This window comes from Ranitomeya variabilis, chromosome 7, assembly GCF_051348905.1.
Source record: "Ranitomeya variabilis isolate aRanVar5 chromosome 7, aRanVar5.hap1, whole genome shotgun sequence".
Classification (NCBI taxonomy): domain Eukaryota; kingdom Metazoa; phylum Chordata; class Amphibia; order Anura; family Dendrobatidae; genus Ranitomeya; species Ranitomeya variabilis.
Genome location: NC_135238.1, coordinates 201,026,904 through 201,045,580, shown reverse-complemented (window position 1 = coordinate 201,045,580; position 18,677 = coordinate 201,026,904). Strand labels below are relative to the sequence as shown.

At 45.8% G+C, this 18,677-nt stretch overlaps 1 protein-coding gene across 1 annotated transcript; it reads right to left on the bottom strand.

Annotated features, from left to right (window-relative positions):
* Positions 1 to 977: 977 nt before the first annotated feature.
* Positions 978 to 7,553, bottom strand: ATP5MC3 (ATP synthase membrane subunit c locus 3). The gene is made up of 5 exons (XM_077272645.1): positions 7,452 to 7,553; positions 7,167 to 7,261; positions 6,601 to 6,678; positions 5,701 to 5,894; positions 978 to 1,390 (listed from the first exon to the last, which is right to left on the bottom strand). Exons 2-5 carry the CDS (start codon positions 7,203 to 7,205, stop codon positions 1,276 to 1,278), a joined length of 426 nt encoding a protein of 141 aa, XP_077128760.1. The 5' UTR covers positions 7,206 to 7,261; positions 7,452 to 7,553; the 3' UTR covers positions 978 to 1,275.
* Between the last annotated feature and the right edge of the window lie 11,124 nt (positions 7,554 to 18,677).

The window sequence follows — 18,677 nt, the reverse complement described above, 5'->3', positions numbered from 1 at the left end:
GGTTGATAAATGTAGAATACACCACAGCTGGAGTAATTCTAATGCTGCATATACATTAAATGGAATTCCTCAGGGCCTACAGAACTGACTCGGGTAATAGTTACATGTAAGCTGCGAAGCTTTTCTCAGTCAGGCAGCAGCTGCAAAAGCAAAGATTTCAAGGTGTACAAAATAAAATCTTAGGGATTTTAATGTATTTTTACTCCTTTCTAACTCACTTTAATGCCACATCTAAAATATGCATTTAGTTTCAGGCTCCACATTTTTAAGAGGATTTTCAGAAGTTAGTCTGCTCAAAGGTATCAACTAGATTACATGGGATGGAGGCCTCTTGAAAGGTGGAAGAGTCGGGCTTGTGTTGCTTAGAAGAAAAGCCTCCATAAGGGCTCATACTCATTTGCGAGAAAAACAGACAAGTGCAATATTAAAAAACAAAATAAAAATATTGCACAGCATACAGACCATGAGCCCTAAATCTCATTTATATGTAGTCAATACAAAGGACTGGCCCATGACTTACTCCTTCCAAAGGACTAGGGGGCATTCACTACCTGTGGAGGAAAGGTAATATCAGCATCTACATATCAAAGGATTCTTTACAATTCGAGCAGTTAGTGGCATGAAAGACCACAAGTACTGTTACTGGCAGATACTATATCATTTATAATAAGGTCCTGATGTTTCTTATACATTCCATCACTAATTTAGAACTGTCATTTGTTATAACTGGTGGAGAAAGATCCAGCAAAATAAGCCTTTTTTTCTACACCAACAGACAATAGATGTTTTCCAGTATTATAGGAGTGATCAGCAAAACACATATTCATGTCCCTTACCATGCAAGTCTTCAGACTGCAGGCCACTTTTCTGTAAAGAAACTCCACATAAGTTATAGGAAGCTGTGAACTGATAACAGTGTCCTTGACAGATGTGTAATAAATCTGTTTCTTTGCACAGCACCAGAGCAATTGCACAACTTGTTACCATCAGTAGCTTTTAATGCATTTGTAAATTACAAGATACATGGCAGAAGTAGTGATTTTATAAACCCAGCCAAGTCCTCCCAGATTTTGACTTTTGTACATTAAAGGCAATAATTGAAAATGACAAACCTGTACAAACTTTTGTAGCTAAGTTTTACCATTTTTAATGAAAGAACTTTGGAAATATGGTACATTTCCTTGACAACATAACATTTCTCAGGAGCCACAGTTAGTTGTTTTTTTTTTTTTTTTTTACATCTGATCAGTTGAAGGTCGACATTCCCAGCACCATTTACATGGCGAATAAAATCAGGAAAGCAACCATCAAACAAAACAGACCCATAGCTTCAGACAGGGCAAATCCCAAGATGGCGTAGGAAAACAGCTGCTGTTTCAAGGATGGATTTCTGGGAGAAAAAGGGAACAAAAAAAAAAAAAAAAAAGTACATGTTAGGCTTACCAGTTTAAACATTTCTACAAAACAGTCACCAGGAAGATTCACATTACATAGTGGGGTTTAAATGCAAATCAGATATGCCAGTCTTGTTAGCACAAGCTAGACCACCTATGTTAAATACTGGGGGAAAAAAAAAAAAAATCTTTAGTGAATAATGTAAAGACTCTTGGCTTTCATATACAAGAGTCAATTGTGGGGTCATTAATCTATACTTGTTTTTTGGCACTGACAGGTGCGTCTTAAAATCCTAGCTCTAAGCCCAGTGTCACATGGTTTCATGGTCCCTACTTGGACTGGACAGATATCCTGACCTGAATGCAAACCTCAGAAAAGGGCTTGTGAGGCTGTTTAGTCCAGGTCAGATGACCAGCTTATTGGGAACATGAAAAAGATGTGAACTTAGGCTTCTTTCACACTAGCGTCGGGCCAACGTTCCCGACGCTAGCGTGGTCTCCGCCGCACAACGGGGGCAGCGGATGCATTTTTCCAGCGCATCCGCTGCTCCATTGTGAGGTGCGGGGAGGTGGGGGCGGAGTTCTGGCCGCGCATGCGCGGTCGGAAAAGACGTTTACGACGGAGCAAAAAACGTTGCAAGCAACATTTTTGCCCCCGACGGTCCGCCACTGCACGACGCACGACGGGTGCGACGTGTGTAAATCCGTCGCACCCGACGTGTGTAAATCCGTCGCAATGCGTCGTCTAATATTAGGCTATGGGGAAAAAACGCATCCTGCAAACACTCTTGCAGGATGCGTTTTTCGGCAAAACGACGCATTGCGACGGATTTCAAAAAACGCTAGTGTGAAAGTACCCTTAGCCTTATTCTGGACCCACTTTTCACCAAACGTGTTTTGGCCTATTAATCCTATCACCCATGGTGTTCTAAATGTCTTTACAGTGCTGTGGATTATCATGCAAGTCTTAGGCTTCTTTTACACTTACTGTTTTGTGGCCCCAATAGATTTGTATGGGGCCGCAAAAACAGGCCACAATTTCAGTGTGCGATATGGCCGCATTTACAGCCGTGAAAAAAAAGACTGCTCGATCTTTATTCCCAGCTTACGGACGCGGCACTCATTGAAAAATCAATGAGGCCGCAAAAACGGTGTTTTTGCAGTGCACCATGTCTTCCCAGCTTTGCAGAACGCAGTTGTTTTTTTTCAATACTATTTCCATAGTATTGGAGACCCGCAAAAAATGCGATCTACAAGTTTTTTGCAGTCCGTTATTGCGGCAGACTGAAAATTGCGGCAATACGGCCCACAATAACAGGCCGCAAATAACACGGCAAGTGTAAAAGTAGCCTTAGGGTATGTGTCCACGTTCAGGATTGCATCAGGATTTGGTCAGGATTTTCCATCAGTATTTGTAAGCCAAAACCAGGAGTGGGTGATAAATGCAGAAGTGGAGCATATGTTTCTTTTATACTTTTCCTCTAAGTGTTCTAATCCTGGTTTTGGCTTACAAATACTGATGGAAAATCCTGACCAAATCCTGATGCAATCCTGAACGTGGACACATACCTTTAGACTTGGGACAAATTCATAGGAAAGCCAATTAAACATTAGTGCATGCATGTTGGCGACCATGTTTATCACCCATCCTGTGAATACAGCACTGGTGGAAACATTTGAGAAGTGTTCTTGGCCCATCGCAGACTTTGAATAGAAACATGGATTCTAGGGATCAGTGGGGTCCCCAACAGGTCTTATCCATCTTGTGACTAAGCTGAAAGTTTCCTTTGCAGAAATCCCCTTTAAAATGGTTTAAGAGAATTTGACACAATTATATGGGGGGAGGTGACCACATACAAACCTCATGCAGGAACCCCAGCATTGCAGGGAAACAAAATTGTTACCATGCCAAGTTGTGGTCAAAGGCTGTGTGAATACTGAATAATGTGGTCTCCACCACTTACTAAGTGCCCTGGCACAGGACAATGCTCCAAATCTCAGTGTAATCACTTGATCAGATGGCTCGTCTCCTGTAGACATGGGCATTTTAGGCATCCCCATTTGAAGCTCTAGTAGAAATCTTTAGTCACAAAATATTACAAGAAGTTCATGACTCTTGTAATGCCAAACTTCACCCTTTACACTAGTCCTCAAGAGTAGATTGTGACAAACATTTTTTAATATGCAACCCCTTTAGAAATTGGCAATGTTATCTTGGATTGATAGAATGCAACTTTTCATATCTTGTGAAGACTTTGTAGCACCGATTTTTACAGTCCACATAACTGCATGCAACACCATGGGTGTATTAGAACAGCAACTGTAGATCAAAAGTTACTTTGTAACAGCACAAGTCATATTGTAGCCCTAACATTGATTAATCCCTTCCTGATGTAGAAAGTAGCAGCACATTTTATGTTGGGTGCAGATATATGGCGCATGCTCAGCAGCGGAGCCCACTCAATACATGGTGGGTGTCAGCTGTGAAACAAGCATCTGCCTCCAACAGCAGTGACTGGAGTCAGCTCTGATCACGTTTTCTTAAACTAAAGCCATGTATGCACCTGTCCCATCACCCTGCAATGTAAACTCAGTACCTATAGGTTATGTGACTGCCCAGGGCCCCTACTTGGAGTTTGCAAGTGCTACACTGAAGCTGATCTGGTCAGCTTTAGTTCTCCTTCACTTCTATGCTGTAGAGGTAAAGTAGTCTTTGCTTATAGCATAGATCTATCTAGTAGTTTGGGCCAGAGGCTAAGTCATGCTGCTGGTTGAAACTCAATACTTCAGGAGCACATTGCCCTTGATAAAGACTGGGGATTACCAGGGAAAGTGTCAGGGAAGATGGGCAAGGTTTAGGGAGGAAATTATAGTATTTCCCAATGCCCATTATATTAAAAAAAAAAAAAAAAAAAAAAAAAAAAAATGTGTCCACTACTTGGACAACTTCTCATATCACTCAGTCTATACACACCTCCCATGCCAGTACTCATTCTCCTGTGCTGTTGTGGTGACACCAGCAACCAATCTGCACTGGCATCACTGTTGCTGCTTGTCAAATAGAGCAGGAAGAGAAAGTCTGACATCAGCGGCAGCCCAGGCTTCCTCTTCATGTTAGATTTGTTCGAAGGCAGTGATGCCAGGCTCACTTTTCACAACAACTGCACAGGAGCCCCAAAACAGCAATTGCCAACAAAACGGGAACAGCGCCGGAATGGGAGGGGATTATAAGCTTTTTTTATGGGGGCCAAACACGTCGATCAAGAAGGCTTAGTGCCCAACCACTTAAAATGACCTGCACAAAGTTATTCACATTGAACTAGACAGTAATTGTGGCTGCAGAGCAAAATAAAACCAGATTGCACAGCCATTTTCAATCAGTATTCGGCACCCAAGTTAAAAGATCTGTCCAACACCAGGACAACCCCTTCTTGAGCAAAGGGTTTGGCCCCAGTAAAATTGAGCCTGTACTCCCCTCCTGTGCTGGCACCGTTCCCACAGGGTCTGCACTGTCCCGGGGATCTTGTGCCATGTTGTGACGTGTCAGTCTCCACTTTCAGACAATTAGAAGGGAAAAAAAAATTAAGTCAGTGCTGCAGCCTGGACTTAATGTTCGATTTGTCTGAAGGTGGGGACAGTGACACCATTGCAGATTGGGTGTAGATTTCAATTGTCAATCGCACGGGAGCCCCAGGAAAACTAGAGCTGACATGGTAGGAAAGTATAAGCTTTATTATTTTAATCGGGGCCCAGCATGGGGTATGACAAGAAGTAGTCCAAGTAGTGAACAACTTCAAGTCCACGTGGCTGTTAAGAATACAAAGGAAAAAGTATCTGATAGCACACACTTGGACTTCAAGATATTACATTGGGTGCCAAGTACTTTGTGATATCTCTGCCACAAAGTTGAAAAATAAAAAAAGCTAGAAAGTTAATCTATTCTGCATTACATAATTTGTTCAGCGCAACATGAAAGACGTGAAGGGTCCTCTTTACTTTGCAAAGAAATATTAGCATGGTAAAGGGGCTGTCCACCACCAAGAGCCAAACTAGATGGGGATTACAATTAATGAAAATTTTTGCTATGGGCCATGATACAGACTGGTGTGAGCAGGAATCCATAAAAAGCAGCGTTACTGGTATTTTTTAACCATTGTAAATTTTATTATCAAATCTGAAGCCCTATAGAAGGATGCAACAGAAGCCATCAGTCTGCAGAACAGAATATTTAACAGGACAAGAGGAATCTTTAAGCTCCCAGTTTAACATTTTACCCCTCCCACCAAAAACAAAATAAAGTAGTTACCTGGCATAACCAATGATGAGACTACCAAAAACTGTTCCAATACCAGCACCAGAGCCAGCCACACCTACTGTGGCAGCACCAGCACCAATGAATTTAGCAGCAGTGTCAATGTCCCTGCTGATGGCACTGGTCTGGATTTGCCTCAATACCAGCTGGGTGCAGGGGTTCTGTGTCCCACTGAGGAGTGCGCTTCCCTAAAATTGAAAAAAAAAAAAAACATAAAAAACAAACAAACAAATAGATTAGTTATTTTCACTTAACTCAAATGCCCAAGTCATCCTTGTGATAACTCCCAAGACAGAAGTTGTCCTTGAATTGACCCAGTAACCTGTACCGAGTGCCCTTCATGTTCATGGCATACTGAATAATTCCAGGCATCAGAACTAACCTAAAACAAGCTATAGCAAGTGTAAAAGGCTAAACATATTCTTAAAGGAATTTTAACATTGATGATCTATCCTTGGGATACTCCATGGAGATCCAACACCTACCACTCCAATTTGTCAGCCGAGTGCAGAACTCTGACCACAGCTACACCTCTCCCTGAGCTTGTAGAGGCGGCAGCTCCCAAGCTCTGCAGATAAGCTCCTTCTCATGATTAGGAACTGAACATGGCAGCCAACAGATGATTTGGGAGAGGGGACAGAGGACAACCCTCACCCATGTGATATTGATCACCCATCTTTGGGATGGTTCAGCTATATAACTGGAGGACCCTTTAACAGTGGTACTAGAGGCACTATACTTCAAATCCATAGAAAAAAAAAAGTTATTCCTATATCAGATCTTGTCAAAACGCATCACTACATAACCCCCATGAACATTGCATTTCCCCTTAAGCTACAGGCAACTGGTATTGAAGGAAGATTGAGCACACAATTGTTAAAGTAGGGTTATTACCTCTCCAGGTCGGACCTCTGGTCGAGACAAGACTGATGCAGAGATTGGTCTGTACAGAGCTCTGGATCCAGCACGGATCTGACAGGACAAAGACACATGACATTATGGCTAGTGATCACACTCAATATGGATGATTGTGTGCACACAAAGGGTTAACCGAAACCCTAGCATTTTGATCACCTGAAAAAATAAAAGTAAACCACAACATGAAAAACCCCTATAAAATAAACACTAAACCGAATATCCATGAAGTCCTCGGTATTACTAAAGAAGCAGCTCTCCGGCCATGGATCCTGCAGAGCAGGGATGAATGGCGGCTGCTCACGTCCTTGGGCTGTCCGCAGGGCTAAGGTCACCGGCGGAGCAGCTCGCACAGTGCGGGAGCCCCACGGTCAGTGCAGAGCACCTGAAGCAGCGGCTGCCAGTCATGGAGGCGGCAGGATTAAACCACCGTGCAGCGCAGGGGAGACCTCTGCAGACACAGACTTTGACCTACACAGGCCCAGGGATGCGCTGCGGGAAGTAGGCCTCGTCCCCCCCGCAGCACCGCGGCCGGGAACACTCACCAGAGAAGGGGTAGACACGAACTTGGCGCAGGCGTACATGTTGTCGGAGGTCTGGGGGGCTTCTGCCGGGAGAAGGGTCAGCTGTCACGGTCCCTCTGCGGGAGGAGGAGAGCGAGACGAGTCAGAGGCGGAAACAACAAAAACACGGCGGACACGGCAGAGAATGGAGCAAGTGACGTGACGGCAGAGGGGAGACCTAGTAAGAACCCACAACCGGGGACCGACAGAGCGCGCAGAGACTACGGATGGCGGCGGATTCCCGACAGCCCACATCCCTCCTCTTACCGGCACCAGAGGTCGATCTGAACGGAGGACACCACGCAAGCGCGCACCGCCCTTTATAAAGAAGACCCGGATGGAGGGCGGAGAACTCACTCAAGGTCACTTTGTAACAACTTTATTGACACTGGTTTACAGTAACAAGGAGCATTTACTGGCTGATATTAGGAGGAAGGAGTGTGAGTGACCTTACTGTCAAATGGAGGCTCCGCGGCTGCTGCTGACCTGAGACAGCCACTCCTCATCCTGCTCTGCTGCAGTGTCACATCCAGCCTGTAGTGTAATACTGTACCTCACAGTGTCACATCCAGTCTGTAGTGTTATCCTGTACCTCACAGTGTCACATCCAGCCTGTAGTGTAATACTGTACCTCACAGTGTCACATCCAGTCTGTAGTGTTATACTGTACCTCACAGTGTCACATCCAGTCTGTAGTGTTATACTGTACCTCACAGTGTCACATCCAGCCTGTAGTGTTATACTGTACCTCACAGTGTCACATCCAGCCTGTAGTGTTATACTGCACCTCACAGTGTCACATCCAGCCTGTAGTGTTATACTGCACCTCACACTGTCACATCCAGTCTGTAGTGTAATACTGTACCTCACAGTGTCACATCCAGCCTGTAGTGTTATACTGTACCTCACAGTGTCACATCCAGCCTGTAGTGTTATACTGCACCTCACAGTGTCACATCCAGCCTGTAGTGTTATACTGCACCTCACAGTGTCACATCCAGCCTGTAGTGTTATACTGCACCTCACAGTGTCACATCCAGCCTGTAGTGTAATACTGCACCTCACAGTGTCACATCCAGTCTGTAGTGTAATACTGTACCTCACAGTGTCACATCCAGCCTGTAGTGTTATACTGTACCTCACAGTGTCACATCCAGCCTGTAGTGTAATACTGTACCTCACAGTGTCACATCCAGCCTGTAGTGTTATACTGCACCTCACAGTGTCACATCCAGCCTGTAGTGTAATACTGTACCTCACAGTGTCACATCCAGCCTGCAGTGTCATACTGTACCTCACAGTGTCACATCCAGCCTGTAGTGTTATACTGTACCTCACAGTGTCACATCCAGCCTGTAGTGTTATACTGTACCTCACAGTGTCACATCCATCCTGCAGTGTCATACTGTACCTCACAGTGTCACATCTAGCCTGCAGTGTAATACTGCACCTCACAGTGTCACATCCAGCCTGTAGTGTTATACTGTACCTCAGTGTCACATCCAGCCTGCAGTGTCATACTGTACCTCACAGTGTCACATCCAGCCTGTAGTGTAATACTGTACCTCACAGTGTCACATCCAGCCTGTAGTGTTATACTGTACCTCACAGTGTCACATCCAGCCTGTAGTGTAATACTGTACCTCACAGTGTCACATCCAGTCTGTAGTGTAATACTGTACCTCACAGTGTCACATCCAGCCTGTAGTGTTATACTGTACCTCAGTGTCACATCCAGCCTGCAGTGTCATATTGTACCTCACAGTGTCACATCCAGCCTGTAGTGTTATACTGTACCTCACAGTGTCACATCCAGTCTGTAGTGTAATACTGTACCTCACAGTGTCACATCCAGCCTGTAGTGTTATACTGTACCTCACAGTGTCACATCCAGCCTGTAGTGTAATACTGCACCTCACAGTGTCACATCCAGTCTGTAGTGTAATACTGTACCTCACAGTGTCACATCCAGTCTGTAGTGTTATACTGTACCTCACAGTGTCACATCCAGTCTGTAGTGTAATACTGTACCTCACAGTGTCACATCCAGCCTGTAGTGTTATACTGTACCTCAGTGTCACATCCAGCCTGCAGTGTCATACTGTACCTCACAGTGTCACATCCAGCCTGTAGTGTAATACTGTACCTCACAGTGTCACATCCAGTCTGTAGTGTAATACTGTACCTCACAGTGTCACATCCAGTCTGTAGTGTAATACTGTACCTCACAGTGTCACATCCAGCCTGTAGTGTCATACTGTACCTCACAGTGTCACATCCAGCCTGTAGTGTTATACTGTACCTCACAGTGTCACATCCAGTCTGTAGTGTAATACTGTACCTCACAGTGTCACATCCAGCCTGTAGTGTTATACTGTACCTCACAGTGTCACATCCAGCCTGTAGTGTAATACTGTACCTCACAGTGTCACATCCAGTCTGTAGTGTAATACTGTACCTCACAGTGTCACATCCAGTCTGTAGTGTAATACTGTACCTCACAGTGTCACATCCAGCCTGTAGTGTTATACTGCACCTCACAGTGTCACATCCAGCCTGTAGTATTATACTGCACCTCACAGTGTCACATCCAGCCTGTAGTGTAATACTGTACCTCACAGTGTCACATCCAGCCTGTAGTGTAATACTGTACCTCACAGTGTCACATCTAGCCTGTAGTGTTATACTGTACCTCACAGTGTCACATCCAGCCTGTAGTGTTATACTGTACCTCACAGTGTCACATCCAGCCTGTAGTGTTATACTGCACCTCACAGTGTCACATCCATCCTGCAGTATCATACTGTACCTCACAGTGTCACATCCAGCCTGTAGTGTCATACTGCACCTCATAGTGTCACATCCAGCCTGTAGTGTCATACTGTACCTCACAGTGTCACATCCAGCGTGTACTGTTATACTGCACCTCACAGTGTCACATCCATCCTGCAGTGTCATACTGTACCTCACAGTGTCACATCCATCCTGCAGTGTCATACTGTACCTCACAGTGTCACATCCAGCCTGTAGTGTAATACTGTACCTCATAGTGTCACATCCAGCCTGTAGTGTTATACTGTACCTCACAGTGTCACATCCAGCCTGTAGTGTCATACTGTACCTCACAGTGTCACATCCAGCCTGCAGTGTTATACTGCACCTCACAGTGTCACATCCAGCCTGTAGTGTTATCCTGTACCTCACAGTGTCACATCCAGCCTGTAGTGTTATACTGCACCTCACAGTGTCACATCCAGCCTGTAGTGTTATACTGCACCTCACAGTGTCACATCCAGCCTGTAGTGTAATACTGCACCTCACAGTGTCACATTCAGCCTGTAGTGTTATACTGTACCTCACAGTGTCACATCCAGCCTGTAGTGTTATATTGTACCTCACAGTGTCACATCCAGCCTGTAGTGTCATACTGAACCTCACAGTGTCACATCCAGCCTGTAGTGTTATACTGCACCTCACAGTGTCACATCCAGCCTGTAGTGTTATCCTGTACCTCACAGTGTCACATCCAGCCTGTAGTGTTATACTGTACCTCACAGTGTCACATCCAGCCTGTAGTGTCATACTGCACCTCACAGTGTCACCTCCAGCCTGTAGTGTTATACTGCACCTCACAGTGTCACATCCTGCCTGTAGTGTTATACTGTACCTCACAGTGTCACATCCAGCCTGTAGTGTCATATTGTACCTCAGTGTCACATCCAGCCTGTATTGTTATATTGTACCGTAGTACCTCACAGTGTCACATCCAGCCTGTAGTGTAATACTGTACCTCACAGTGTCACATCCAGCCTGTAGTGTTATACTGTACCTCACAGTGTCACATCCAGCCTGTAGTGTTATACTGTACCTCACAGTGTCACATCCAGCCTGTAGTGTTATACTGTACCTCACAGTGTCACATCCAGCCTGTAGTGTTATACTGCACCTCACAGTGTCACATCCAGCCTGTAGTGTTATTCTGCACTTCACAGTGTCACATCCAGCCTGTAGTGTTATACTGTACCTCACAGTGTCACATCCAGCCTGTAGTGTTATACTGTTCCTCACAGTGTCACATCCAGCCTGTAGTGTTATACTGTACCTCACAGTGTCACATCCAGCCTGTAGTGTCATATTGTACCTCAGTGTCACATCCAGCCTGTATTGTTATATTGTACCGTAGTACCTCACAGTGTCACATCCAGCCTGTAGTGTAATACTGTACCTCACAGTGTCACATCCAGCCTGTAGTGTTATACTGTACCTCACAGTGTCACATCCAGCCTGTAGTGTTATACTGTACCTCACAGTGTCACATCCAGCCTGTAGTGTTATACTGTTCCTCACAGTGTCACATCCAACCTGTAGTGTTATACTGTACCTCACAGTGTCACATCCAGCCTGTAGTGTCATATTGTACCTCAGTGTCACATCCAGCCTGTATTGTTATATTGTACCGTAGTACCTCACAGTGTCACATCCAGCCTGTAGTGTAATACTGTACCTCACAGTGTCACATCCAGCCTGTAGTGTCATACTGTACCTCACAGTGTCACATCCAGCCTGTAGTGTTATACTGTACCTCACAGTGTCACATCCAGCCTGTAGTGTCATACTGCACTTCATAGTGTCACATCCAGCCTGTAGTGTCATACTGTACCTCACAGTGTCACATCCAGCCTGTAGTGTTATACTGTACCTCACAGTGTCACATCCAGCCTGTAGTGTTATACTGTACCTCACAGTGTCACATCCAGCCTGTAGTGTTATACTGTACCTCACAGTGTCACATCCAGCCTGTAGTGTTATACTGTACCTCACAGTGTCACATCCAGCCTGTAGTGTAATACTGTACCTCACAGTGTCACATCCAGCCTGTAGTATTATACTGTACCTCACAGTGTCACATCCAGCCTGTAGTGTTATACTGCACCTCACAGTGTCACATCCAGCCTGTAGTGTCATACTGTACCTCACAGTGTCACATCCAGCCTGTAGTGTTATCCTGCACCTCACAGTGTCACTTCCAGCCTGTAGTGTTATACTGTACCTCACAGTGTCACATCTAGCCTGTAGTGTAATACTGTACCTCACAGTGTCACATCCAGCCTGTAGTATTATACTGTACCTCACAGTGTCACTTCCAGCCTGTAGTGTCATACTGTACTTCACAGTGTCACATCCATCCTGCAGTGTCATACTGTACCTCACAGTGTCACATCCAGCCTGTAGTGTTATACTGTACCTCACAGTGTCACATCCAGCCTGTAGTGTTATACTGCACCTCACAGTGTCACATCCATCCTGCAGTGTCATACTGTACCTCACAGTGTCACATCCAGCCTGTAGTGTTATACTGCACCTCACAGTGTCACATCCATCCTGCAGTGTCATACTGTACCTCACAGTGTCACATCCAGCCTGTAGTGTTATACTGTACCTCACAGTGTCACATCCAGCCTGTAGTGTTATACTGTACCTCACAGTGTCACATCCAGCCTGTAGTGTTATACTGTACCTCACAGTGTCACATCCAGCCTGTAGTGTTATACTGTACCTCACAGTGTCACATCCAGCCTGTAGTGTTATACTGTACCTCACAGTGTCACATCCAGCCTGTAGTGTTATCCTGTACCTCACAGTGTCACATCCAGCCTGTAGTGTAATACTGTACCTCACAGTGTCACATCCAGCCTGTAGTATTATACTGTACCTCACAGTGTCACATCCAGCCTGTAGTGTTATACTGCACCTCACAGTGTCACATCCAGCCTGTAGTGTCATACTGTACCTCACAGTGTCACATCCAGCCTGTAGTGTTATCCTGTACCTCACTGTGTCACATCCAGCCTGTAGTGTTATCCTGTACCTCACAGTGTCACTTCCAGCCTGTAGTGTCATACTGTACCTCACAGTGTCACATCCAGCCTGTAGTGTTATACTGTACCTCACAGTGTCACATCCAGCCTGTAGTGTTATACTGTACCTCACAGTATCACATCCATCCTGTAGTGTTATCCTGTACCTCACAGTGTCACTTCCAGCCTGTAGTGTCATACTGTACCTCACAGTGTCACATCCAGCCTGTAGTGTTATACTGTACCTCACAGTGTCACATCCAGCCTGTAGTGTTATACTGTACCTCACAGTGTCACATCCAGCCTGTAGTGTTATACTGCACCTCACAGTGTCACATCCAGCGTGTACTGTTATACTGCACCTCACAGTGTCACATCCATCCTGCAGTGTCATACTGTACCTCACAGTGTCACATCCATCCTGCAGTGTCATACTGTACCTCACAGTGTCACATCCAGCCTGTAGTGTAATACTGTACCTCATAGTGTCACATCCAGCCTGTAGTGTTATACTGTACCTCACAGTGTCACATCCAGGCTGTAGTGTAATACTGTACCTCACAGTGTCACATCCAGCCTGTAGTGTGATACTGTACCTCACAGTGTTACATCCATCCTGCAGTGTCATACTGTACCTCACAGTGTCACTTCCATCCTGCAGTGTCATACTGTACCTCAGTGTCACATTCAGCCTGTAGTGTTATACTGTACCTCACAGTGTCACATCCAGCCTGTAGTGTAATACCGTACCGCACAGTGTCACATCCAGCCTGTAGTGTAATACTGTACCTCACAGTGTCACATCCAGCCTGTAGTGTAATACTGTACCTCACAGTGTCACATCCAGCCTGTAGTGTAATACTGTACCTCAGTGTCACATCCAGCCTGTAGTGTCATACTGTACCTCACAGTGTCACATCCAGCCTGTAGTGTTATACTGTACCTCACAGTGTCACATCCAGCCTGTAGTGTCATACTGTACCTCACAGTGTCACATCCAGCCTGTAGTGTTATACTGTACCTCACAGTGTCACATCCAGCCTGTAGTGTTATACTGTACCTCACAGTGTCACATTCAGCCTGTAGTGTTATACTGTACCTCACAGTGTCACATCCAGCCTGTAGTGTTATACTGCACCTCACAGTGTCACATCCAGCGTGTACTGTTATACTGCACCTCACAGTGTCACATCCAGCGTGTACTGTTATACTGCACCTCACAGTGTCACATCCATCCTGCAGTGTCATACTGTACCTCACAGTGTCACATCCAGCCTGTAGTGTTATACTGCACCTCACAGTGTCACATCCAGCCTGTAGTGTTATACTGTTCCTCACAGTGTCACATCCACCCTGTAGTGTTATACTGTACCTCACAGTGTCACATCCAGCCTGTAGTGTAATACTGTACCTCACAGTGTCTCATCCAGCCTGTAGTGTCATACTGTACCTCACAGTGTCACATCCAGCCTGTAGTGTTATACTGTACCTCACAGTGTCACATCCATCCTGCAGTGTAATACTGTACCTCACAGTGTCACATCCAGCCTGTAGTGTCATACTGTACCTCACAGTGTCACATCCAGCCTGTAGTGTTATACTGTACCTCACAGTGTCACATCCAGCCTGTAGTGTTATACTGCACCTCACAGTGTCACATCCAGCCTGTAGTATTATACTGCACCTCACAGTGTCACATCCAGCCTGTAGTGTCATACTGTACCTCACAGTGTCACATCCAGTCTGTAGTGTTATACTGTACCTCACAGTGTCACATCTAGCCTGTAGTGTCATACTGCACCTCACAGTGTCACATCCAGCCTGTAGTGTCATACTGTACCTCACAGTGTCACATCCAGCCTGTAGTGTTATACTGCACCTCACAGTGTCACATCCAGCCTGTAGTGTTATACTGTACCTCAGTGTCACATCCAGCCTGTCGTGTCATACTGTACCTCACAGTGTCACATCCAGCCTGTAGTGTTATCCTGCACCTCACAGTGTCACATCCAGCCTGTAGTGTTATCCTGCACCTCACAGTGTCACATCCAGCCTGTAGTGTCATACTGTACCTCACAGTGTCACATCCAGCCTGTAGTGTTATACTGCACCTCACAGTGTCACATCCAGCCTGTAGTGTTATACTGTTCCTCACAGTGTCACATCCACCCTGTAGTGTTATACTGTACCTCACAGTGTCACATCCAGCCTGTAGTGTAATACTGTACCTCACAGTGTCACATCCAGCCTGTAGTGTTATACTGTACCTCACAGTGTCACATCCAGCCTGTAGTGTTATACTGTACCTCACAGTGTCACATCCAGCCTGTAGTGTTATACTGTACCTCACAGTGTCACATCCAGCCTGTAGTGTTATCCTGTACCTCACAGTGTCACATCCAGCCTGTAGTGTAATACTGTACCTCACAGTGTCACATCCAGCCTGTAGTATTATACTGTACCTCACAGTGTCACATCCAGCCTGTAGTGTTATACTGCACCTCACAGTGTCACATCCAGCCTGTAGTGTCATACTGTACCTCACAGTGTCACATCCAGCCTGTAGTGTTATCCTGTACCTCACTGTGTCACATCCAGCCTGTAGTGTTATCCTGTACCTCACAGTGTCACTTCCAGCCTGTAGTGTCATACTGTACCTCACAGTGTCACATCCAGCCTGTAGTGTTATACTGTACCTCACAGTGTCACATCCAGCCTGTAGTGTTATACTGTACCTCACAGTGTCACATCCATCCTGTAGTGTTATCCTGTACCTCACAGTGTCACTTCCAGCCTGTAGTGTCATACTGTACCTCACAGTGTCACATCCAGCCTGTAGTGTTATACTGTACCTCACAGTGTCACATCCAGCCTGTAGTGTTATACTGTACCTCACAGTGTCACATCCAGCCTGTAGTGTTATACTGCACCTCACAGTGTCACATCCAGCGTGTACTGTTATACTGCACCTCACAGTGTCACATCCATCCTGCAGTGTCATACTGTACCTCACAGTGTCACATCCATCCTGCAGTGTCATACTGTACCTCACAGTGTCACATCCAGCCTGTAGTGTAATACTGTACCTCATAGTGTCACATCCAGCCTGTAGTGTTATACTGTACCTCACAGTGTCACATCCAGCCTGTAGTGTAATACTGTACCTCACAGTGTCACATCCAGCCTGTAGTGTGATACTGTACCTCACAGTGTTACATCCATCCTGCAGTGTCATACTGTACCTCACAGTGTCACATCCATCCTGCCGTGTCATACTGTACCTCACAGTGTCACATTCAGCCTGTAGTGTTATACTGTACCTCACAGTGTCACATCCAGCCTGTAGTGTAATACCGTACCGCACAGTGTCACATCCAGCCTGTAGTGTAATACTGTACCTCACAGTGTCACATCCAGCCTGTAGTGTAATACTGTACCTCACAGTGTCACATCCAGCCTGTAGTGTAATACTGTACCTCAGTGTCACATCCAGCCTGTAGTGTCATACTGTACCTCACAGTGTCACATCCAGCCTGTAGTGTCATACTGTACCTCACAGTGTCACATCCAGCCTGTAGTGTTATACTGTACCTCACAGTGTCACATCCAGCCTGTAGTGTTATACTGTACCTCACAGTGTCACATTCAGCCTGTAGTGTTATACTGTACCTCACAGTGTCACATCCAGCCTGTAGTGTTATACTGCACCTCACAGTGTCACATCCAGCGTGTACTGTTATACTGCACCTCACAGTGTCACATCCAGCGTGTACTGTTATACTGCACCTCACAGTGTCACATCCATCCTGCAGTGTCATACTGTACCTCACAGTGTCACATCCAGCCTGTAGTGTTATACTGCACCTCACAGTGTCACATCCAGCCTGTAGTGTTATACTGTTCCTCACAGTGTCACATCCACCCTGTAGTGTTATACTGTACCTCACAGTGTCACATCCAGCCTGTAGTGTAATACTGTACCTCACAGTGTCACATCCAGCCTGTAGTGTCATACTGTACCTCACAGTGTCACATCCAGCCTGTAGTGTTATACTGTACCTCACAGTGTCACATCCATCCTGCAGTGTAATACTGTACCTCACAGTGTCACATCCAGCCTGTAGTGTCATACTGTACCTCACAGTGTCACATCCAGCCTGTAGTGTTATACTGTACCTCACAGTGTCACATCCAGCCTGTAGTGTTATACTGCACCTCACAGTGTCACATCCAGCCTGTAGTATTATACTGCACCTCACAGTGTCACATCCAGCCTGTAGTGTCATACTGTACCTCACAGTGTCACATCCAGTCTGTAGTGTTATACTGTACCTCACAGTGTCACATCTAGCCTGTAGTGTCATACTGCACCTCACAGTGTCACATCCAGCCTGTAGTGTCATACTGTACCTCACAGTGTCACATCCAGCCTGTAGTGTTATACTGCACCTCACAGTGTCACATCCAGCCTGTAGTGTTATACTGTACCTCAGTGTCACATCCAGCCTGTCGTGTCATACTGTACCTCACAGTGTCACATCCAGCCTGTAGTGTTATCCTGCACCTCACAGTGTCACATCCAGCCTGTAGTGTCATACTGTACCTCACAGTGTCACATCCAGCCTGTAGTGTTATACTGTACCTCACAGTGTCACATCCAGCCTGTAGTGTTATACTGCACCTCACAGTGTCACATCCAGCCTGTAGTGTTATACTGTATCTCACAGTGTCACATCCAGCCTGTAGTGTTATCCTGCACCTCACAGTGTCACATCCAGCCTGTAGTGTTATACTGCACCTCACAGTGTCACATCCAGCCTGTAGTGTTATACTGTACCTCACAGTGTCACATCCAGCCTGTAGTGTCATACTGTACCTCACAGTGTCACATCCAGCCTGTAGTGTTATACTGTACCTCACAGTGTCACATCCAGCCTGTAGTGTTATACTGCACCTCACAGTGTCATATCCAGCCTGTAGTGTTATACTGTACCTCACAGTGTCACATCCAGCCTGTAGTGTTATCCTGCACCTCACAGTGTCACATCCAGCCTGTAGTGTCATACTGCACCTCACAGTGTCACATCCAGCCTGTAGTGTTATCCTGCACCTCACAGTGTCACATCCAGCCTGTAGTGTAATACTGTACCTCACAGTGTCACATCCAGCCTGTAGTGTTATACTGTACCTCACAGTGTCACATCCAGCCTGTAGTGTTATACTGCACCTCACAGTGTCACATCCAGCCTGTAGTGTTATACTGTACCTCACAGTGTCACATCCAGCCTGTAGTGTTATACTGCACCTCACAGTGTCACATCCAGCCTGTAGTGTTATCCTACACCTCACAGTGTCACATCCAGCCTGTAGTGTCATACTGTACCTCACAGTGTCACATCCAGCCTGTAGTGTTATACTGCACCTCACAGTGTCACATCCAGCCTGTAGTGTAATACTGTACCTCACAGTGTCACATTCAGTCTGTAGTGTAATACTGTACCTCACAGTGTCACATCCAGCCTGTAGTGTTATCCTGCACCTCACAGTGTCACATCCAGCCTGTAGTGTCATACTGTACCTCACAGTGTCACATCCAGCCTGTAGTGTTATACTGCACCTCACAGTGTCACATCCA